The following is a 24637-nucleotide window of genomic DNA, read 5'->3' on the forward strand; positions in this document are numbered from 1 at the left end:
ATAGAGAGAGAGAGAGAGAGAGAGAGAGAGAGAGAGAGAGAGAGAGAGAGACAAAAAGGCATAAATAAGACATAGATATAGGTACAAATATATACAGACGTAGATAAATATATAAAAATATAGACACAAACATATATAGATATAAATAAATAGATATAGATATAAATATAGATAAACTCAAATATAAACGTAGATATTTATAGACGTAGACAAACAAAACAGATAAATATAAATATAAATAAATACAAATAAATAGAAATATGCATAAATAGACAATATTTTAACTATTTTAAATGTTTATACTTTTAATTTAAAAAAAAAGATATATGCAATAATAAAGATAAAAGGATAATTTTAGAAAAATAATATTTTCAAATAGTATAAAATATAACAAGCAAAGGATCATTGAATTTATTTGTAAATAAGATGAATTTTATAATAAAATTAAAAAAAATAATCTTATCTTTTTAAGCATTAAAAAACGTTTGACGGTTAGAAGTTGTATGGTAATAACTACTTTTGTCCACTTGGGGCCAACGCCTCCCCTTAAATTGTAAATTATCCTATTTATTTAATTGGAAAGACAATTTCTTGGAAAACATAGAGAATTAAAGTATAAGGACTGAGAAACATGCAATTGACTTCTCTACGATTTGTGAACCCATTTAATAGCAATTGACTTCTTTTACTGTCGTAAGTCACGAAGATTACAGAAGAAGAAACTGCTTTTATTTTTCATTTTATTATTTTTCATGTTTTATTTGTTTCCCGCTCTCATGAGTCTCCTCTTTCTTCTAGGCTAAGAGATTTTTTATGAAAGGAATTAAAGGACCTTTGAAAATTGCAAGAAACTGTGGAATGAAACCAATTAATGCAAATAAGACGTTCTAAGTCAAGCAGAGTACGGAAGAAAACGATAGGATCTCTTTCTTTTTAATTGAAAAGCAAAAGAGGTGCTTTTCCTTTTAATCCAGGCTAGTGCTTGTACTAAGATTCCTAGTTTCTTAACCTTGTGACTTTCTTCTTTCTTTATGGCTAAGAAATCGCATTTCAGCTTTAAATCGTGAAATTTTAAATGGGTTTTTTGTTATTTAGTTGCAGGTAAAGAGTTTAGTGAGAAAGAGGGACTAAAAAAGGAATGATGGCAGGGGAGAGTTCAAGCAGGAAGATGGGTTTTCCCAATGACTATGGCTTCACTGACATCTTGTTTTCATGGTCTCTTGAAGACATATTCAATGAAAATCTTTTCCAGGTCTTTCAAATTATTATTATTATTATTATTATTATTATTATTATTATTATTATTTTGCTTATTTTGGGGAAAAAATGATGGAAGGGGAGACGATTTTGCGACTTTTGGGTTATTAGATTCTTGAATGTTATTTGGGTTTTGTTAGAATAATTTTTTTTATTGATTTCAACCAACATTAACATGAAATTTTATAATCCTGAAGTTGGACTCTTGTGCTTATTGTAGTCATTTGATTACTAAGTCAGTTTTCAATTATTATATCTAACCATTTATGGTGTATAGGAATCTCTCCCTCGCATGTTATTACTTATGTTGCTTGTTTTGTGTGGGTTGTGGGCTTTCACCTACCCAACCCATGTCATTTACTTTATCTATCGTTCTCTGCCTTGGTAACATATAGAGACAGAGGAACTTGCATGTTTGTCTTCTTAAGAACCAAGGAACATTACTTTGAGCTTGTGTGTGTGTGTGTGGATGGATGGAGGTCACTAAGTACACTAAAATAAATTATGTAGCCAAATTAAGGACGGTATACTAAATTCACTTCCTGATCAAACTATGGAGCTTACATTGTGCATGCCAGTTAAATGGTGGAAATGTAGCTATTGTGTAAACGTTGTGTAATTGCTTTTTTAAATCAAATATGGAATGTTGGAGTTTCTATTGATACTTGAGGATTTCTTTACTAGCCTTTTGAAAAGAAAGAGCCCACAATTTATAATTTATTTATTTATTTATTATTATTATTATTATTATTTTTTGTAGGCGGACAAGATTCCAGAATCATTTGAATCGGTTAAGCATTATTTTGAATCATATTTACTTCCTTTATTGGAAGAGACACGAGCACAATTGCATTCGAGCATGGAGATTATTTCCGAAGCGCCATTTGCTGAAGTGGTCAGCTTCTCTGAGTGCAAGCCTCATGATAAGTTATTGTATGATGTTAAGGTTGATCACTGGAGAAACAGGTTCAATGATCGTGGGAAGGAGCCTTACAATACATTGCCCGGAGATATTGTTGTTCTGGCAAATGCTAAACCTGAAACTTTCTCTGATTTGCAAAGGGTAGGAAGGACATGGGCTTTTGCAATGGTTACTAACATCACAGAGGATGAGAATGAGGATGCTAGCACATCTACTTATTTTAAAGTCCAGGCATCAAAACGTGTTGAAGTTAGGGAGGGGTTGCAGAACTCACTGGTTGTGATTTTCTTGATAAATGCAACCACTAATAAAAGAATCTGGAATGCATTGCACATGCATGGAAACTTGAATATCATCAAGGGATTTCTGTCTGCTGATTCTGTGGTAAGGGATTCAAATATTATATTTGTTGTAGATAGGATTTTGTAGAATCGACTTGTAAATGTTTTCTTTATGTTAAGTGGAGATATGCAAATGGCCATGATTACTTGATGACCTTGGACCAGAAAATGTTGATCATTTTAACCTAACTATTCCAGTCTATATGTATTCTTTTTGATGAGTCAAAAGTTATAGAGAGCCTTTTAATTTAGAGATTAGAATAACTTGGCAAAGAAGTGGATGAAGCCTACCTGAGCTTGCATTGCATTCATAAGACACTGGAACTGCCAATTTTTAGTAGTTTTTTACCTGGCAAGAGAATTAATAAGAGAAAAGGAAATTTTCTTTGATTCACCTATGCTACTCTCTCTTTTTTTTTTGCAGCTTCTTGTCTATATAGACTTGGTAAAATCTAATTTTGATTTGAAATATTTATATGTACTGCATAAATCTTGCTTTACAAGAGAATAGATAATGTGCCATATTGGTCGTATGTCTTTCTCTAGTGTATTCCAGACTTGATATTTGGAGGGAATTTGCATTTGTTTTTCTAGTACCGTTGTTGGAATTTACTGAAATTATGTTCTTGGTAACAGGTCAGGGAAAATTGTGCCCTCTGTTCTGTTAGGAAGAATGAAATCTGGGATGCAAAATTTGCTATGAATTTATCATCAATGTTGAATGACTCCCAAACTGAGGCTGTATTAGCTAGCCTTGATAAAATGCAGTGCAATCACAAGTGCTCTGTGGAACTCATTTGGGGCCCTCCAGGGACAGGGAAGACTAAAACTGTTAGCATACTACTCTTTAACCTTTTAAAAATGAAATGTAGGACCCTGACTTGTGCTCCAACTAATGTTGCAGTTATGGAAGTGGCAACTAGGGTATTAAAGTTGGCAATAGAATCTCATGAAAAACACTCAGAAGCAGATGCTTTGATTTATTCTGCAGGAGATATTCTTCTATTTGGGAATAAAGAAAGGCTGAAAGTGAATTCGGAAATTGAAGAAATATATTTGGATTATCGTGTTGAAAGGCTTATAGAGTGTTTTGCACCTTTGACTGGATGGTGGCATTGTTTGACTTCAACAATAGACTTTTTTGAAGATTGTGTTTCTCAGTACAATGTTTTCTTGGAAAATGAATTGATCAAAGAGAAGGACCGCAATCTTGAAAGTGAAAACAAAGAGAAAAAATTCAGCAGTAAAACAGAAGTTGAATTTGAGGGGAATAAATCATTTCTTGATTTTGTGAGAGAAAGATTCAAGTCTACTGCATTACCTCTGAAAAAATGTCTCCTTAGTTTATGCACACATATATCTGAAAGTTACATTCTGAAACATAATCGACAAAACATTACATCCCTTGTTGGGCTCCTTGATAGTTTTGATTCTTTGCTATCTCGGGATGATGTAATCTCTGAAGACATAGAGGAGGTTTTTGCATGTCCAGAGTTAGTTGAGGATTATTCTCAAGGTTTTTCAGATATACTATTGATGTTGTGCTTGAGGAGAAGGGACTGCCTTTCTTTATTAAAATCTCTGCGTAATTCTCTCAGAGAACTTAATCTACCAAGTGCAATGAACAAGAGATCAATAGTCAAATTCTGTTTTGAGAAAGCCTCTTTAATTTTCTGCACAGCATCAAGTTCATATAAACTGCATTCATTGGCAATAGAACCACTGAATTTACTGGTAATTGATGAAGCAGCCCAACTTAAAGAATGTGAATCGGCAATACCCCTAAAAATTCCTGGTATTAGGCATGCCATTCTTATTGGTGATGAGTGCCAATTACCAGCTATGGTGGAAAGCAAAGTACATAAATACTCCATCTTATATATATTACCTTTCGTATTCAAAATGAGTTAGGTTGTATTTATTTCTACAACATAGCTTCTCATTTCTTTCATTTTTTGTAGGCTTCTGATAAAAGTGGCTTTGGAAGAAGTTTATTTGAAAGGTTGAGCTCATTGGGTCATCCAAAACACCTTTTGAATATGCAGTACAGAATGCATCCATTTATAAGCTGCTTTCCAAATTCAAAATTTTACTTTAATGAGATCTTAGATGCACCAAATGTTGTGGGGAAAAGTTATGAAAAGCATTATCTTCCAGGGCCAATGTTTGGACCCTATTCATTCATAAATGTGTTTGATGGAAGAGAAGAGTTGGATGATGTTGGACGTAGCCGAAGAAATATGGTTGAGGTAGCTATTGTGTCAAAACTAGTGCAAAGTCTGCACAAAGGTAGGAAATAATAAATTTGATTTTCCTATTACCACTCTGACGTGGAATTTTACACTTGATTATTCTGTTCCCTTTGGAGAAAGGCTTAAAAGGATGAAGTTTGTAGTGTTTGTGATGAACTTTTGACTTAACTATAACATTTTTCATGTGGACAACATCATTAACCTCTTGAAATAATTATGCTAGCAGCATCATTATTCTGCTGAAACAATGTGTCTTGACTAGCATTTCTGTTGTGCAAATATGTTTTTGGATATGATTATCTTTTTGTTTCCTTGCCTGTTTTTGCATCAGCATGGAATGGCTCAAAACAGAAGCTTAGAATTGGTGTAATATCCCCATATGTTGCTCAAGTGACTGCAATCCGAGAGAAAATTGGTCACAAGTATGAAAATATTAATGGTTTTTCTGTGAAGGTGAAGTCAGTAGATGGGTTTCAGGGTGGGGAGGAAGATGTCATAATAATATCCACTGTGAGAGCAAATAGAGATGGGAGAATTGGGTTCATGTCCAATCCTCGGAGAGTCAATGTTGCTATTACAAGGGCAAGGTATTGCTTCAAATTACTTCTTTCCCTTCATCGGTTTAATAATTCAAGCAAAAACGATAACACAAAGTTATTTTATTTGTTTATTTTTTTCCTTGTAGGCACTGTCTTTGGATTTTGGGAAATGAAAGAACCCTAACTAATAGTGAATCGATTTGGAAGGAATTAGTTTGTGATGCTAAGAAGCGTCACTGCTTCTTTAGTGCTGATGAAGATAAGCAACTGGCAAAAACCATATTGGAAGTCAAGAAAGAGTTTGATCAACTTGATGATTTGCTCAATGGAGATAGTGTATTTTTCAAAAGTGCTAGGTGGAAGGTATATAAATTCAGACTAAACTTACGTTATCAACATATCTGTCCTAAAAAATATTTATGTTAATTTCTGGTTGCTAGGTTCTTTTCAGTGAAAACTTTAAAAGATCATTTGGAAAGCTGGCATCCATTCGGACAAAGACATCTACTCTGAACCTTCTTCTTAGACTTTCCAGTGGCTGGCGCCCTAAGAAGAGGAATGTGGATTTTATTTGTGACTCTTTAAATATCTTGAAACAATTCAAGGTTGAAGGATTGTATGTAATATGTTCAATTGACATACAGAAGGAGAAAAGGTACACTCAAGTTTTGAAGGTTTGGGACATATTGCCAGTAGAAGAGATTCCAAGATTGGTCAAACGTCTCAATGGCATCTTTCAAAGATATACGGATGATTTTATTAGTTGTTGCAATGAGAAATTTCTAGAAGGGTATGCCTTTGTTGGCACTACATAAGATTGTTCTTTTTTCAAGAACCTTAACATATTAAATTCAACTTATTTGCAAGAGCAAGTAATAATTTTATTTTTTGCTTTCCCTTCTATATCTAATGTTGTTTTTTCATGTACAGAGGTTTGGAAGTTCCCAAAACTTGGTCAACTTCTTTTGATATTGTCCAGTTTAAGAGTCTTGTCAACAATGAAGGGGGAAGCAATCTGAGTTCTAATGATAAATGTTATGTGGAGAACTCAAAAGTGAGTGACAGCTTGTTGCTAATGAAATTCTACCCCTTATCCCGTGTAGTTGTAAGCCACTTGCTTTCTGATCCTGATGGTCTTGAACTAGAGCTCCCTTTTGAAGTAACAGATGAAGAACGGGAAATAATTCTATTCCAAAAAAGTTCGTTTATATTGGGTCGATCTGGCACTGGAAAAACAACTGTTTTAACAATGAAATTATTTAAGAAAGAGCAACTTTTCCATATGGCTGTTGAAGGTTATGGTGAAGAGAGTGACAATACCTCCAAGTATGCATTCCAGAGAATCGATGTTGATGATGATATAAAAAATGTTGAAAACAGTGATGGTGAGGCTAAGAATGCTGTTTTGCGCCAGCTTTTTGTGACTGTTAGTCCTAAACTGTGTTATGCTGTCAAACACCAAGTTTCTCAACTAAAAAGGTATGGGGGTTGCCTTCAAAATGTAGTGCTATTGTAGAAAGATATTACCCAATTTTCCAAGTTGGTGTATCTTCCTCAAATTAGTAGTTATGATGCAACTAGGCAATATAATTTCCAAATGACAAACGTATGAATATATTTTCATGTTAAGCAATGTGGGATTTAAAATTGTAGAAATTTTGTTAGGAATTTTATTAAATATGACAACATTAAACAGACTTTGTGACTTCATTTTTCATGATATTATCAAATTCATGTGCTTATGTTTGCAAAATTCTGCTAAAATGAAACAATTTGAATGCATGTGATTGGAAAAATGTTAGGATTTGTCAAGTTATTGATTGACAGTTTGAAAAGGAAAGTAAAAGAAAATTTTGTTTTGCATAGCGAATTTACTAGCTAATATTTTCTAAATTTTAAGATGAAATTCTTTTTGTCCTCTTCTTTAGTAATACTGATAAGACATCTCATTGTGATTTAAGATTATATCACGCCCAAATTCTTCTGTGGATGATTTGTGCAACATTTTCAGTTTTGGGACTTCCATTTCAAAACTCTGCAGTATACTTCTGAGACAACCAATGAACTTTGTTGCACATGTCAAATATTTATTATATGATTTTATGCTTCCCCTTATATTTTAGCAAATTCTTTCTAAAAAGTTTCTTATTATCTGTGTTGACCTTGAAATTTCCTCTGAGTTTCTAAACAACTGTATGATGAGTTTATCATACATTAGAATACAAGTGCGAAATTCTCATTCATTTTTTTTTTAATTATCTTAACGAGTTTCTTTATTTTTTAAATCGACGTTATCATTGTGCTATTTATATATGCATTTTCTAATATAAGCTTGTATGTGTATACAGATTTGCCTCTGGTGGAAAATATTCTGCGGGTTGTATTCCAGCTGATAAGGAGGATATTGATGATGCTGCACAATTCAAAGACATCCCAGATTCTTTAATTGATATTCCTCCAGAGTTGTACCCTCTTGTCATAACTTTCAATAAATTTCTGATGATGCTTGATGGAACAATTGGTAATTCTTACTTTGAAAAGTTTCCTGATTTGAGACAGCTTTTGCATGGTAAAATGGGAAGTTCAGGCTCTATTGCAATGCAAACTTTTATAAGAACAAGGGAGGTTAACTATGAGAAGTTTTGTTCAAATTACTGGCCGCATTTTAATGCAAAGTTCACTAAAAAGCTCGACTCTTCTAGAGTCTTTACAGAGATAATGTCTCAAATAAAAGGAGGCTTGAAAGCAGGGGAGTCTTCTGATGGTAGACTCAGCCGGGAGGACTATATTATGTTGTCTGAGGGTCGGATATCCACTTTAAGTAAGAAGCAGAGAGAAACAATATATGATGCATTTGAAGATTATGAAAAAATGAAGAAAGCAAATGGTGATTTTGATTTGGCTGATCTAGTTAATGATCTCCATCATCGGCTTAAAAATGAAAATTATTTGGGAAATATGATGGATTTTGTTTATATTGATGAAGTTCAAGATCTTACAATGAGGCAGGTTGCACTTTTCAAACACATCAGCAAAAATGTGAGCGAGGGCTTTGTATTTTCTGGTGACACTGCACAAACTATTGCCAGGGGGATTGATTTTAGGTTTGAAGATATCAGATCTCTGTTTTATAATGAGTTTGTTTTAGGATCCAGAAGTGAAGGTAATGAAAGAATGAAGGAGAAAGGTCAGTTATCTAAAATTTTTCATTTGAAACAGAACTTTCGAACCCATGCTGGTGTTCTCAAGTTAGCTCAGAGTGTTATTGACCTCCTTTACCGGTTTTTCCGACCATTTATTGATGTTTTAGATCATGAAACTAGTCAAATATTTGGGGAAGCCCCTATTCTGATTGAATCTGGGAATGATGAAAATGCAATTGTTACTATATTTGGGAACAATGGGAATATGGGAGGAAGTTTTGTTGGGTTTGGAGCCGAGCAAGTCATATTAGTAAGGGATGATTCAGCTAGGAAAGAAACTTGCAATTATGTTGGGAAGCAAGCTCTTGTTTTGACCATAGTGGAATGCAAGGGCCTTGAGTTTCAGGTCAGTGGTGTATTTTTTATATTGTCATTCTTCTTTTATGTAGTTGGAACATTAAAGTTGTTTCTCCTTTATCAAGTTCTACTTCTTGCTTTTTGTTGTCATTAACATTGTTGCTCTTCTTGCTCACTAATTATCAGATATGGTCAATTGTTTTAAGATTATGATGAATATGTCAGCACTTACAATAATTTTTCTGATTTTGATGTTATTTCATTATGTGTGAGGGAAATAGTTGGTTTATTTTCCCTCTCACTTTGGTTAAATGAAAAATAGTGGAAAAGATGTTTTTGCTAATGAGTTGGTTATGCAGGTAATGTTTTCATAAAGCCATTTGTTTAATGTTTACAACATTGTCAAATGTTCACATTTTCTTGGCCTATGTCATGGTATTGCATTATTAACTTTGTACATAATCTCTTTGTAGGATGTACTATTGTACAACTTCTTTGGCTCATCACCATTGAAAAATAAGTGGAGAGTTATTTATGAATACATGAAAGAACAGAATTTGCTTGATGCTAGTTCTCCATCTGTTCCAAGTTTTAATCCAGGAAAACACAACGTCCTGTGCTCTGAATTGAAGCAATTATATGTTGCTATCACTCGTACAAGGCAGAGATTGTGGATTTGTGAGAATACTGAGGAGTTCTCCAAACCAATGTTTGATTATTGGAGGAAGAAGGCCCTTGTCCAAGTCAGACAGCTGGATGATTCTCTTGCATTAGCAATGCAAGTTGCCAGCAGCCCAGAAGAGTGGAAGTCACAGGGTTATAAGGTCTTCTGGTTTTTATTTCTTTGTAGTTTCTTAAATATGAATAACCTTGCTATTAATTCTGTTATTTTTCTTGTCGATAATATTGTTATCATGTGCTTATCGGTATTTTACCCTAAAAGTGTGGAAGTGCAATAAATTAGTGCAAGTTAGGAGACTGTTGTTTGCAGTTGCTGTTATCAATGATTATTGCATTTTTGTCTTCCATATAAAGTATATAACAAGAATATTTGCTGCCATCATGTGCTATCTTGGGAGTATCAATAAGAATAATTTTTTGTCTTACATAAAACTACAAGGAGATGAAGATGCCTTTCATACTGAGTTCTTGTAGTTGCATCATGTTCATGAAATAGTAACTTTCTCTTTCTTTTCCTTATGTTGGTCATGAAGCTTTTGTGTTTGGGCAACTATGAGATGGCGACAATGTGCTTTGAAAGAGCAGGAGATGAATATGGAGAAAAATTGGCCAAGGCTTCTGGGCTCAGAGCAGCTGCTGAAAAAATGCAAGCTTCAAATCCTGAGATGGCTTCTACCGCCCGCAGGCAGGCTGCTGAAATTTTTGAGGCCATTGGAAAAGCTGAGTATGCTGCAGAATGTTTTTTCATGCTAAAGGAGTATGAAAGAGCAGGTACAAAGTTATTTTCTCTTTGTTCCTTATTTAGGCATCTTGGAAACATGAATCAGAAATAAGATTAATTATGTGGAGGAGTACTATATTATTGCTTCGGCGTGTACTGTGAGCTTTTTGTCTTATTTTTTGACTTGCTATATTAGGTCTCTCGGCCCTAAAGAAGCTTTGTATTTCATTGTGAAACAGTGGATGTTATGTGGGATCATTAAATTTCTAATGTCACATTTAAATGTCATCACTGCTTATATACATGTGTTTTGAAATGAAACATTTAAGTTATTGGAATATTTGTTTTGTTAATTGCACCATTATTCCTATTGTCACTGTAAAAGGGAGTAAGAAGGGGAAAAGAGAGGGAGTGTACACTGGTCTAGTTGGTGTGTGATGATCATGTCATGAAGCTTAGCTTCAGTTATTGCCAAATTTCTAAAAGTTGATTTTGTGAATTGACTTTAAGATTCATAGACCTGTTGACGGTAATTCTTGTCTTTGCAGGAAAAATTTATTTGAAATGTGGCGATTTTGCTTTGGAAAAAGCTGGGGAGTGTTTCTATCTTGCTGGATGTTATAAATTTGCAGCAGAAGTATATGCCAAGGGCAACCATTTCTCAAAGTGTTTATCTGCCTGTACTGAAGGAAAACTCTTTGATGTGGGCTTGCAATACATTCAGTATTGGAAACAACATGTGACAGAAGATAGTTACATGGTTAAAAGGAGCGAGGAAATGGATAAAATTGAACGAGAGTTTTTGGAGAGCTGTGCACTTCACTATCACGAGTTGAATGATAACAGAGCCATGATGAAATATGTTAGAGCTTTTGACTCCATAGCTTCCATCCGCACTTTCTTGGAAAATTTAGGGTGCCTTGATGAGCTTCTTTTATTTGAAGAAGAATCAGGCAACTTCCTGGAGGCAGCAAAAATTGCAAAGCAGAAAGGTGAACTTTTACATGAGGCTGATCTGCTTGGAAAGGCTGGACATTTTAAGGATGCATCATTGCTTATTCTTTGGTATGTGTTTGCAAGCTCTCTGTGGTCATTTGGGAGCAAAGGCTGGCCCTTAAAGGAGTTTACAGAGAAGGTGGAGCTTCTAACAAAAGCAAAGTCACTTGCAAAGAATGATTCGAGACAATATTACGAGTTTGTGCATATGGAAGCCGGAATTTTATTGAATAACCAGTGCAGCCTGTCCACGATGAAACAACATCTAAACGCTTCTCAGGGACAGAAGAGTATAAGAGGTGAAATATTATCTGCTCGAAAGATTCTGGATGCACATCTTAATTTAAATGCCTCTAAGTATGAGTGGGAAAATGACATGGTTCTTGATCTAACAAGGTTCTCAGAAAATAAAATTTCAAAAAATCAGGTTTGTATTGAGACACTAGTTTACTTCTGGAATTTCTGGAAGGATAATATTGGGAAAATATTCGAGTATCTGAGAAGTCTTGAAACACAAGACGCTAGTGAATTCAGAAGTTATGGAGAATTCTGCTTGAACTACTTGGGTGTGCGCAGGCAGTTTAATATTCTAAATGCCATCTATATTCTGATGATCCCTGATGCATATTGGGTGAAAAAAATGGATACTCGATTTATGCAAAACAATGGGAAGTTCAATTCTCTAGGTGTTCATCAGTTTATGTCTGCTGCTCAGAGTTATTGGTCTGCGGAATTACTTTCTGTTGGTCTTGATGTGTTAATCAAACTTGAAGCTCTTTATATCCTCTCAGTTAAGAATTCCTTCTCTTTCTTCTGCCAGAGCAGGGCTCTTAATCATATCTATGAAATAGCGAAATTTCTTTTCAATTCCGAGTTTCTGGACCGCAGACACTCCGACAACAAGGCACTGCTTAAATTCATTGGCTTGTCATATGAACACTTGTTTGGCTGCATTTATCCTCTGGACTGGAAAGAATCATTGAAAAAGAATATGATTTCTATGAGGAGAACTAATAGTTTTAGAAATTTAATTAAGGAAGTTGCTTCTGAAGCTGTTAGTGTGAATAACGAGCTGTCTTATGGGCAGCTTGGAAGGATATCATTGGCAATTCTTGGTTCTGGTAAGCCGTGTGATGAGTTATATAAGAAGATTGTAGATGGTTTAAGATGGAATGCATCATGGATGGCTTTAATGGAGGATCTCTGTTTGAACTCAGGGTTCGGAGTCTTACCAGACAATAACACTGAAATACCCTTGGATCAGCTGCCTTTGAAGTTGAAGTTACATGGAGCTTTGGTAGATACATATAATGCCAACTGGAGGAAAGAGAATGACTATGTCTCACCTGGAGATTTCCTATACCTTGTTGAGCGCCAACTGATTTTGTTATCTTACTCTCGCGGGTTTTTTCTCACCACAAAATCTTCTTTTACGGAATGGCTTATCTACCTGGAATGTGATGGCAGCCAAACTTCCAGTTCGGTGGAACTGGCACCACAATCTGCCAATGGCATCCTGGGGTTTTTAGCCAACATTGTTCGGCAGCTTCTTTGTAATAAGATGGATATGATGGAGTGGATTAGAAAGTGTCACACAAATGCAAAGGACTGCTATGCATTTGTGATATTGAGACTAGTTGTTATAGCATGTTTGCTTTCTTTGAACTATGGTTTGTGTAGGGACTTGCTTTTTGAGTTGCTGGGTATGAATTATATTACTGATCAGCTTCCAAGGCAGTTTTATAATGCCCTCCAGAACAGGTGGAAGAAACGGAAGTTTCTGAATGCAAGTGCAGATTTAAATGTGCTTGCTGATGCATTTCAGAAAATAGGAAATCCACTGGTAATTGTGAGCTTGGATAAATCTTGTCCACAATATTCAAGCCCAAATGCCATATTTTTGGATATGGTTGGCCAAAGCAAAGAAGATATGTTCACAATCTTGTTTCCACATACCAGTAAAGCTAATGAAAATAACAAAGAAAATGTTGCATTGGACACTACTAGCCCTTGCAAGGGAGTAGCGTCTCCTGATGGATATGATCATGGCAAAGGATCCAGTCTTAATGAGGAGAACCTTCCTTGCCCACCTGGCGAGCTGTGGGAAATACTTGGAGCATTAAAATCGATGAATCAGGGAGAAGACAAGAGTACAAGGGCAAATGATCAAAAAATTAAGGTGATGTTCAAATTCTTTGAAATTTTTTTGTTCTCTTTTTCTATAGTTTGAAGCATGACATCAGTTGAGGATTTTAATCTGCTCCAGCTTATTGAATTATTGTTTTTTTTTCAGACAAATATAGGAAAGATAATCCACTTTTTAAGTACTGCATTGAATGGATGCTTGCAGAAGGGCGCTCCTGACAATGAAAATGGTAGCTTGTATGGGGAAGCTGCCATTCTACTCGAGGAATTGAAGCAACTGTTTGCTGCATTAGATATGAGGTCAGTTTAAACATGGTGCTCTGATATTTTACTTGCTTAACGGTCGCATATGTAGTTTTTTCTTAATTTTCTTTTTAGAGCTGAAATTTTATTTTGAGGGGGTGGGAGAGAAGAAAGAGTTTGAGCAAGGGCCATTTATAAAATCTAGTGGTCCTCTTCTATCCTTAAACTAATTATAATTTGATGTTGGTTCGGTAGTTGAGTCAGTGGTGAATAAACGCAGTCAAAACATCCTTAAACTGAAACATTAACCATGTTTATTATATTTGCTGTTAATCTAAATGGCAAAATGATCAAATAAACAATATTTTGGACTGTAGTTGATAATTTGCAAGAAGGGTATATAAACTAATTCCAAAGATTGAAGATAAAATTGATAAAAATAAAAGGATTTACTAAAATTGATAAGTTGCCAGAATGAATGCTGTGATTTTTTTTTTTTTGTACATTATTTCCATCCTAAATATGTAATCTGTATACTGAATATTTACCCTTTTCCAAGTGGTCCGGAGCTTGAGAATGACATTTCAAGAATTGAAGAACTTGTTAGCAAGCTGGAATCAAGAAGGCCAAGATTGGAGAATTTCATCAATCAGAAAATGTTGCAACAAGATGAAAGCCTTGGAAAGGAGGCATCAGATGACAGCAAATTTGATGAAAATGTTAATAATGAGGTTATGAATAGTGAAAGTTCTGATAAAGGCAAGATCAATGATTCTCAGGCTACAGTTGCTTCTGGAAACGAAGGCAGCAGTTGTCATGCAGAAAACAAAGGCAGCAAAAAAAAGCCTAAGAGAAAAGCAGGGAAGGGGAAAGGAGGCCGAAAAAATAAGTAGCTAGTGGAAAATTTAAAGATATAGGCATCGTGCATTTGCAAATATAGGTGTATACGAGTGCATTGCTCTTCTATTTCCGTATGAAGTGGACCATTATGCCACTGCAATAGCTTCAGAAGCTCAGTGCTTTGTTATTTTCTGTATGTGGAAGCCTTCTGCAGAAAGTGGCTTAAAATCTTTGTTTTGATTTGGTGTTGGTGGCATATCATGCATGAACACTTCCCTGTAATTGCATTTAGGCCAAGCATATATTATATCATCAGGCCTCAGTTGTGGTCAATGCACATAAATTCTTATTTATGGGTGTTAATTAATTCTCTTCACTTCCATAAGAGCAAAAAGAAAACAAAATGTTGATGCATAATGACTCATCCTTAGGTGAGAGTATATGAAATCTGTATTTCTAAAAGAATATATGACTTCTAACCTGTTTGCAAATCCAAAGATAGTAGGTTAACACTGCACTCATGGCATTGTTTTTTGCAAGACCAAGGCAGCAATGGGTCTGTTATGTTTCAAGTATGAATATACAGTGATGTTACTACTATAGAGCCAATATCAAACAAAAATTGGGTCAGAGCCCAATATAGAATATCTGGACTCCTAATACACTTAAACTGAAGTTATCAGTAACATAAGCGTGACCACAAGGAACATTTACACCTATATGCTTCAACTGGTCCAGCCAAGAACAGCTTAATCACCAAGTAGAATGGAAAATATTTTGACTTGATTCATAAAACTAGTGGCCATAAATAACTTAACAAGAAAATATTAGTTTGGCCACCTGTGCCAACCCAAGACTATTATTTCCCAGATATCGTAGCATAATGTCCCATATCTAAAGGAATTAAATAATAAACAATGATAGAGGAATCTCCATTGCCTCGGTAGAAATCCAATTAAAAACCAAATAAGGTTGAGAAAAGCAAATTACAGCAGGCAAGGGGTCCAGTGTCAGAGGTTCAAGGAAGAGGTTGGTTCTTTAGATAAAGAAATTTTAGGTTGGGTAAGGGCAGGATATAAAAAGTGGACAAGAAGGAAAAGGTTAAAGAAAACCAAGGGAATACCACCGAGTATGTGCCTGGGGCAGTTCAAAAAAGGGTATTGGTTAGAGGAGCTTCCAGAGAAAAAGTGCAGAGAGTTCAAAATTAATCTTTTACCAAGACATCAAATACCTAACGGCCAAACGCATGAGCACATGACATTTAAACTGAACCAATAGCAATGGTACAATAAACAACTCACAAGTATTCAGAATTTTTACCATATAAACCAAGAATCCTTGATGATAATGTAGATGAAGCAGAAGAAATTGCTAAAGCAAACCTGTTTGTTCAGGGAAGATAACCATAAACCACATGTGGACCAGGATCAGATCATACAGTTCCACCAAAACAAACATTTATTCATGCCAGTCATTTCTGTAGCGTTAAAATGGTATTTAACAATGGGGAAAAAATTGTTGGGGAGTGTTCTTGGAGACATTTTGAACTCAGGAAGGAGGTAGAAACCCAACTAGAAACAGTTAACTCAAAAATTAAACCAAGTCAGATCTATTATTGTAGTAAATTGCCTTTATGCATGCAAGTCATAACCTTTTTCTTTAATTATTTCACCAAAGTAACCAACAAAAGATTGTAATTGAGTCTTCACTGTCTTCCACACTATAAAGTTGTTGTAAACTTGTAGTCCACTGTCCATAACAAAAAAATTCCTAACGGACAGCACATCAAGAAAACATAGACCAACAACAAAGCAGAGAATTACATTGCATGTATAGCAGATAATTTTTCAACATTAACATTGGACAGTTTTCCGCATGAACAATCAAAACATGCTCTATAGCAACAAGATATGGCATTTCCTTTATTCCTTTTGATGAAAATTCAACATCAATTCCTATAAAACAGTAGCTTACTAAACTTACTAAAAGAAGCCGAGGGCTACATGAAAATCCAGTGTCCCCTTGTCTGTCTGGAGATCCTGATTTATTATTAGTTTATTAACCAAGAACTCCCATAGGTTAAGTAGCTCATTTCTCCTCATTTGACCCAAAAAGCTTCATCCTTGACAATGGGGTCCTCAAATAGCCCTCCACCTCAAACTTCTTCGGCGAAAGCTTCCTATACTTGGCAAACTGTTCTCTTGCCTCCTCATTCTTATCAAGCAAGCTATATATCATTCCTCGACAAAAATATGGCCTGAAATCATTGGGATCCTCTTTCGACAACTCTTGATAACTCTTCAATGCCTCCTCTACATTCTTTTGCAAAAATTGTATCTGTGCCATAATGAACCTCACATCTCTTGCTTCTTTTACTTTATTCTCCTCTTTGGCGATGTCTAGAGCCTCTTGTAGCCTCCTAATAACCGCTTCTCCTTCTCCACAACGGTCCATTAGGAGTGCGTTCTCGAATAATGCCTCGAAAGACAATGGATTCACATGGAGAATTTCTTCGAACATCTTGCGCGCATCCCGGGTTCGACCCATTTCATTATACAACCTAGCGATCAAGAACTTCCACTCTGTCACCGATGGTTGTGCGTCTACTAGACGCTCTAGTACCTTCAGAGCCTCCTCGTCTTCCCCATTTTCAAGCTTTTGCTGTAAAAGAGATTTGAGAGATTCAATTGCTTCAGCACCAGACTCAAGCAATTGAGATAACGGTGTTACTTGGTCAGTTTGGTTCTGGTTTTGCTGTTTCTCTACCTTTTCTCGTTCTGCTTCTTCCTCTTCATCAAGGGTTGGCCTATTTTCTGTAAGAGTTGGTGACGTTTCAGCTCTCGCCGGCAAAACTGAGAATCTGGCGGCCACTGAAACGGTGAAACCAATTAGAATAGCAGCTTTGGTGAGGCTTTTGAGAACGGAGGGTCTGTGGGTATGATCTGATGATGCCCTGACTGTTCTAAGGGAAGAGATAGATGAGAAATTGGTATTAGGTTTACGAGATTTGAGGGAGATGAAATGGGAAAGAGAAGAAGGGTTCATGGAAGTTGTTTTGAGATGGAGGAAAGAAGAAGCTAGTGTGGAGTTCATGGTAGGAGCAATGGAGAGGATTTGTGTTGAGGGGTTTAGGGTTTCTGATAGGAGGGGGAGAGAGCGAGAGAGAGAGATGGTCAGAAGGCGATCTGACTTTTCATTGAATTCATCGCTCAAGACATGGATTCATTCAACTTCACAATTTTAATTTATTTTTTTATTTCTCACAATATGAAAATACATTACACCAAACCTTCAAAAACAAAGCATTGCATTTGCCCAAAAAGAAAATGGTGGTAGACTCGCATGCCAAGAATATGCATCTATAAATTTAAAAATTCACTTTCTATTAAATAATTATACACAAATAATTGCAAAAATTATTTAATTAATATTTTAATAAAAATTTTAATAATTTATATTATTAAAATTAAATATGAAGTGGAATGATAAGACATAAAAGACATAAACACTTTTATTCTCTCTTCCTTTACTTTCAAAAAACGCGTACTTCTGAATTTGTTTCTTTCGGCTAATTGTGAAAAAAAAAATATTACTTTTTAAATTTTTATAATTTTACTCATATTATAAAAATTATAAATTAAATCATAATTTTTTTTAACTCTTATTAATTCTATTATATTATTAAAAAAATTATTATAACACTAATAGAAATGTCATATAACACTCTATGAAAGCACAATATAAATATAATTAAGTTATATTTAATATAAAAGAGAAAGACATATCTTTAAATAAAAAAAATATTTAATTAAATATGAGTGCCTTATATTAATATATACTTGATTAAATGTAAGTACCTTATATTAATATATATTTAATAAGTATACACTTAAATAATTCTTTAATGTTAACCAATGAAACAATGATATGGGATTAGGATACTTGAAGAGACTTGAAATATGCATTTTAAGGTAAAAATATATTATTTTAGTATACTAATATGAAAAGTACTACATATTATAAAAGTTACACTCTTAAGTAGCACTAAATGGCGTTTTTGTTAGTGAGATAACTAATTTTTTAACGGTGGTGTAGAATTAGTAAAAGTTAAAAAGTTTAAAATTTAATTAGTAATTTTCATAGTATGAGATAGAATTGTAAAATTTTGAAAAGATTTTTTTTTAGTAATTATCTCTTTTTTTTCATATTTTAAATTATATATATATTTTTTATTTTTATTAACTGACCTACTTTTATATGAATAAAACTTGTGCCAATTCAATTGGGATACAATTCTATCAAATAATTTTTAATTATTTACAATAATCTTCAATGAAAGAATCTCAACCATATAATAATCATTTGAAATTATTTTAGGTTTTATTTGTCGTAAAAATAATTTAGCTGACAAATAGCTTGGATAAAGGCGTGCCGGATACTGAGTGTATCAACTATGAAATTCATGCTTTGTAACTTTTGAATCAAACAATTATGAGAACTAGCTACATTGAATGCAACTTCACCTTTAAATGTAATGTGAATGTGAAAGAAAACTGGAATTAAAAAGTAAGAATGTATTGATTGCTGAAGAAAAGTACAAGGTTTTTGAATAGTAAAATGCAACAGTTTGAAAATTAAAGATTGCTTAAAATTGAAATTAAAAATAAAAGTAAAAGACAAATCAATGGCTGAAGTCTTAGATTGATTGAACTGCTACAATCATTTGATTGTTATTGATTTGTTGATTGATTGGAATGGTTATTTGGTTGAGTTGTTGGGGTCGTAAATATTGCTGCTCATTTGATATTTATAGCTCTCCTTGTAGGTACCTAGAAGATTTTGGAAGATCTATCTTGACGTTCTGCAGTTATTAGCAGTTATTAGCCCACTCCTTTATAACTTCTTGTAACTGCTAATAACTTTCTTTATCTCAGCTAACCACCAGATAACTCCTCCAGATATTTATTTAATAATTATCTTAAGTCATTAATTAATCAAATTAATAAAATAAAATAAATTAATTTTATAAAAAATTAATTTAATTAATTCTTAGATAAAAAAATAATTAATAAATAAATTGATTATTTTAGTGTAAACAATTATCCCTAGTGCCTAGACTGGCTGACAAGCCATTTTAGGTGGCAATTAAAAATACTAAATTTAGCTTATTTCTATTCAAAATTTGTAAAAGATTCTCCAGTATCTTCAATGCTTTCTCCTAGGAATTTTAAAATTTAAATTAACTCCATCCTAATGACTTTCCCATGTCCCATAGAGTTCTAATTATTGCAAATCATGCTTTCCCATGGCATTAATGGCACTTAAAGCCAAATTCTCTTTCCTCTTTTCCCATTCCACCTCACCTTCTCCATTCTCACAACTAAGCTCTCAAACTAACACCATTCTCAAATCTAAATCAGGTCATCATCAAAAGCATCACAAACCAATCTACATATTTTCTCTCATTTCTTCCTTTATCTTCTTCTCTTTCTTTTGTTTGTGCGCTACCCATTCATTGTCGTTTGGTTCTTCCTTTGGTCGCCATCATGCGATTTCCTTTCTCACTGGTTTGTCTTGTCAGCGTGCTATTCCCTTCATCACTGACCTTCCTTTTGCCATTAACAACCAAGCAATCATCGCCTCGTTCGATGGCTTGTGTCTCAATTTAAAGGTCCTTCCTCACACAATTCATTTCTTATCTCTTTTAATCCTGATTTTTAGTAACACAAGAACTTTTATCCCTCTTTAGTTGCTAATTTTGCCATGAAATTGTTGGCTATTGAGTGGGTTTTGTCGATTTTTGCTAGATTTGAGAAATTCGCAGGTACTTATTTGTTGCTTAAGTACCTGCACTAACTGCAGTATGATGTTAAGTACCTGTGTATTAAATTACATGTTGGTACTTGTATTACTTGCTTGATTATTGTTTGGGCACACATATTTGATATGTCCCTTTGTACTTGTAGAGATGGCGTAGGTGACTTTCCCTCTAGCTCCAGGTACTTGCCAGTTCCTAGGTACCTATTGGTTCTTAGGTATTTGCCACGTTATAAGTACCTACTATTCACAGGTTGTAACACCCCCGTTATATAGCCTGGTATATTTCACTGTTCCGGAGACCGGTGTCGGTCCGGACAATTAATGGGATTAGGGCCACACTTAAGACAACTTGAGAAGCCATAAACACAAATAATTAGTAATGTTTAATTAGTTAACTATAAATAAGAAAAACAAAACATAAGAGGTTAAACGAGTAGAGTCACAATGATGAGTGACCTCCTGAACGATCAGCTAAGTCGTTTTAAACTCAAATTTTGAACCGTAAAAAGTGACGCTGCGGTCCTTAGGACCCTTATGAACACAGTGGAAAAGAGAAAATCATGAAAAAGAACTGTTAAGTCAGTCAAATAATTAGGTCAGGGAGCCGGAAGAAATATTGGATTATTTACAAACCGGGATGAACAGGCGAGGGGCAATTTGGTCAATTGACCCCGAGAGCTGACTCCTGACCTAACTGTCAAATAAAATCGGAGAAAAGAAAATTTCGGAATCGAGAATTAAATTAAAGAACTAATAGAAAAAAAAAAATAAAAAGAGATGAAAATGAAAAAGTCAAAAGTTATGACATCATGCATGATGTCATAACTAAAGTAATAAATTGAATTATTTAATTTGGGAATTAGGGGTCTTCCATAAGCCAAAAAAAAAAAAAAAAACGTGTAAAGGAAACCAAAGGAAAAAAATTAGGATTTTCTTCTTCCTTGCCACCCCACTTTCCTCCCAAATTCCTCCATGAATGGTCCTCCATTTAAGCTTACATTTAAGCTTAATTTTCTTCACTTAATCCAAATAACTCTCTTAAAAACCACCCTAGAGCTTGTTATTGCAACTTAAGAAGGAGATTACAAGAAGAAAGAAGAATTAAAGATAGGGTTTTGAAGCTTTAACAAAAGGTTAGTATGTTAAATTGTTACTTTTCCATTCAAATGCATGTTTAGGTAATTAAGTGAGCTAATAACTTGATTTAAATGAAACAAATATGGGGAAAGAATTAAATTGAAATTTTGGGCAGCTTGAGAGGAGTGTGGTTTGCATGAATATGATGCAATTGAGTGAGTTTAGAAGCTTTACTTAGTGAAATGATTAACATTAAAATTATTAGAAGTAGTTAAATGCAAGAGTTAGTGAGATTAAGGTTTCAATGCTAGGGTTTATGGACCAAAATTTGGAGAAATGCATAAATGGCATGTTTAACCTATTGTGAAATGAAATAATGGTCAATTATGACCAAATAAGTTGTGTGGGAATGATAGGAATGAAAACTAAATTCGGAGGTTAATGGTCATGCTGCTGGCAGCATGACCAAACCCACAAAGAAGGACCAAAACTCAAATTTTACAAGCCCAATTGATATGCCACCAATTGGAGATGAAAATAGACATAAAAGAGCACAATTTTCATTAAGGAACCATGGCCAAAAACTGACCAAAACTTGGTGAAACAATTGACCAAAGTGAGTTGATTGCAGGCTGCCACTGCATAAAACTGACCAAATGAACAGTAACTGTTCATTTGGTCATAACTCGAGCTAGGTAGGTCAAATTGACCTGAAATTTTGCCAGCAATTAGATATGATATAGACCTAAAACTTTCATGAAGAACACCAACCCAAATTAGGCCATTAACTCATTCAAATCATTGAGCAAAGTTAAAATTTCTGTACTGAAATTCTGCAGAATTTTCATTGAGCAGCAATGTTTGGAGGGCTATAACTCTCTCCAGAAAACTCGGATTTAGGCGATTCTTGAATCGATGGAAACCTAAGACATAGTACAACATTTCATATGAAGAAAGTGAGACCGAATTATGAACTTAACTTGATCAAACAATTGACCAAAGTTGGACCAAAAATCTGCCAGCACCTAAATTGCAGTATGAGCGAGTGCACGTGAACAGTAAACTTATTTTGGCCATAACTTGAGCTACAAAACTCCGATTGAGGTGATCCAAAAATGAGAATACACTTAAGACAATAAGGAACATTTTCTATGAAGGAAGTTTTGTCAAATTCCAACAGTAGATCGACCAATGGAATAGTGCAACCGGAAAACCAAAACCAAAATTGGCAATTTTGCCAAAATGACCTAAGCTTTAAACAAATGACCAAAACCAACAAGTTTGGTGACCAAAATGTGGTATGTGGGTGAAGTTGGAGTTCCCATACCCATTAAGCCTTAGAAAGTCAATAATTTGACTTGAATAGTGCAGTGAATAGTAACCAGAAACACAAAATTTCGAGAACGTCGAATTTAACACGTTAGAGCTAGCTAAATGTGAAGTTAAGTTTATTTTGGATTTATTTTAAGTTCTAGTACTGAAACATTGTAAAATTGTGTGTTTCAGTTGAAAAGAATATCGGGAAGGAACCCGAGGAACCGAGTCGAGGCTAAAGGACGACTCGTTTGAGGTTTGTGCACAACATATACTTTTATAATCATCTTTTGCATATCGTTTTAAATAATGTGAAATATTGGATTATGACATTCTTATGATGTTGATCTAAATTGTTGAAAGTTATTATGTATATTTGAAAAGAAAATGTTTAGCAAATTGTTAAGATAAGTTTTGAAACCACAGTGTCATGACCACATATTTGAACACCTCACTAGCACGACTAGTGGGGGTAATTAGTTTCGAATTTTGATTCCTTCTCTGGAGAAGTGTTGAGGTGTGCCAGTAGAAGAGGATGTGAATGGATATCCATATATTTGAGCTAGCTAGCCTTGTGATGTGATTTCTCTTTAGCCTCTGGCTATTGAGATTCTATTTGTTTCGAATGGCATGATTTAACTGTGGGTTTTATGAAATGTGTTTTGATACTTTGAAATAAACTTGGTTTACATGTAAAATCTTACAATGCATGATTGTATTTAATTTTCATGTTTAATCAAATTTTTGAATGAATGTGCTTTAAGTTTTGCATAAAGATTATTTTAGTATATTGTGCACCACTGAGTCTTAGTACTCAGCGATAGCTTTTATTGCTGTCGCAGATACAGAGATTAGAGGAGCAGCAGACTGAGCTGCTGAGGTGTGAAGTCATCAGTTTGAAGCCTTCGGGTATAATTTATACCCTAACTGTAAATACTTCTTTTGATGTATATATTGCACATAAATGTATGGACATGTAAAAATGGGTCTTGAGCAGCTTGTACACAAATTTGTATGAAGTTTGTAATAAAGTTTAGTTTGTGTTTCTTTTGATATAAATTTGTAAGGTTATGTATAAATTATTTTGTTTTTAATGAAATATGAATGATATTGATTGTCAGTATTTTGAGAATTATTGAACTTGTGAATTTTGATAAATTGATTGAGTTTGATTGTGAAACCGAAGTAGTGGTTGAGAAAATCTTTTAGAAGTGCTTTTTACAGGTATTCGAAGAACGGTTTTCTCAAAATACAGAGGAAACTCTGTCAAAATTTTTATCAAATTTGTGGAAAACTAAAATGGCCAAAAATATTAATTAGTTTTAATTTCAACTAAATGTTTTAAATACTCATTAGAAATGCTCACCACTTGTCAAAGATAAGAAAATTGTTTTAAAATCCCTTGTAGGGTACTTAATGAGTTATCGGTAGGTGAAGTTCGGTAGTTCATTAGGTATTCTACGGGATCATGTTATGCCTTACAGAGGGGTAAGGTGTGACATGTTTTAGTGGTATCAGAGCAAAATTTTTGAAGTATGTTTTAGCTTGTGAATTTGTGTCTTTTCTTTGTTAAGTACAAATTGCTCAATGTCCATATTTGTTACATACGATTGCATTACATCATGAATATGAACTAACGGAGGAAATCTCCTTGTGTTACTTGTTCAGAGATACCCTATCTTCATCTTGATATGGAAGTTGGGGATCGCTCAGTTGAGCTGTCTGTTGAAGCTTAGTCTCAAGGGGAAGCCCCAGCTTTACCGAATGTCAGTGGGTCAGCAGCACCAGCACCACAAATGCCGCAAATTCCTGCACAGTTCGCACAGCAGATAGCGGATATGTTTCAACAAATGGCTGGGGGTATGCCTACTCAAGCTCCACCCCAACCACTGGCACAACCATCGCCTCGGCCGGACAATATGATAAATTATTGAAGTATGGGGCTGCGAATTTAAAGTACTGATGGACCCACTTGAGGCAGAGCAATGG

General features: G+C 34.5%; 2 protein-coding genes and 1 long non-coding RNA gene across 3 annotated transcripts; 2 read left to right on the top strand and 1 right to left on the bottom strand.

Moving 5' to 3' along the window:
* Positions 1–979: 979 nt before the first annotated feature.
* On the top strand, positions 980–14770 carry LOC110632977 (uncharacterized). Its single transcript, XM_058135000.1, has 14 exons — positions 980–1252; positions 2018–2563; positions 3157–4377; positions 4482–4809; positions 5104–5359; positions 5458–5674; positions 5752–6101; positions 6242–6790; positions 7660–8860; positions 9285–9635; positions 10026–10263; positions 10762–13388; positions 13503–13654; positions 14157–14770. The coding sequence occupies exons 1-14, from the start codon at positions 1139–1141 to the stop codon at positions 14488–14490; spliced, it is 8484 nt and encodes a 2827-aa protein (XP_057990983.1). The 5' UTR covers positions 980–1138; the 3' UTR covers positions 14491–14770.
* Positions 14771–16235: 1465 nt separating this feature from the next.
* Positions 16236–17771, bottom strand: LOC110632978 (protein SLOW GREEN 1, chloroplastic). The gene has a single exon (XM_021781394.2). It carries the CDS (start codon positions 17528–17530, stop codon positions 16526–16528), a length of 1005 nt encoding a protein of 334 aa, XP_021637086.2. The 5' UTR covers positions 17531–17771; the 3' UTR covers positions 16236–16525.
* A 3010-nt stretch (positions 17772–20781) lies between these two features.
* On the top strand, positions 20782–23753 carry LOC131173366 (uncharacterized). Its single transcript, XR_009143676.1, has 3 exons — positions 20782–21390; positions 22841–22904; positions 23491–23753. It is a non-coding gene; the product is annotated as an uncharacterized LOC131173366 (long non-coding RNA).
* Positions 23754–24637: the final 884 nt, after the last annotated feature.

This window comes from Hevea brasiliensis, chromosome 14 (assembly GCF_030052815.1).
Source record: "Hevea brasiliensis isolate MT/VB/25A 57/8 chromosome 14, ASM3005281v1, whole genome shotgun sequence".
Taxonomy (NCBI): domain Eukaryota; kingdom Viridiplantae; phylum Streptophyta; class Magnoliopsida; order Malpighiales; family Euphorbiaceae; genus Hevea; species Hevea brasiliensis.

Coding starts and splice junctions, on each gene's coding strand:
- LOC110632977 (XM_058135000.1), top strand. CDS start 1,139: ATGATGGCAGGGGAGAGTTCAAGCAGGAAGATGGGTTTTCCCAATGAC. Junction 1,253..2,017: donor TCAATGAAAATCTTTTCCAG/GTCTTTCAAATT, acceptor TATTTTTTGTAG/GCGGACAAGATTCCAGAATC. Junction 9,636..10,025: donor GGAAGTCACAGGGTTATAAG/GTCTTCTGGTTT, acceptor TTGGTCATGAAG/CTTTTGTGTTTGGGCAACTA.
- LOC110632978 (XM_021781394.2), bottom strand. CDS start 17,530: ATGAACTCCACACTAGCTTCTTCTTTCCTCCATCTCAAAACAACTTCC.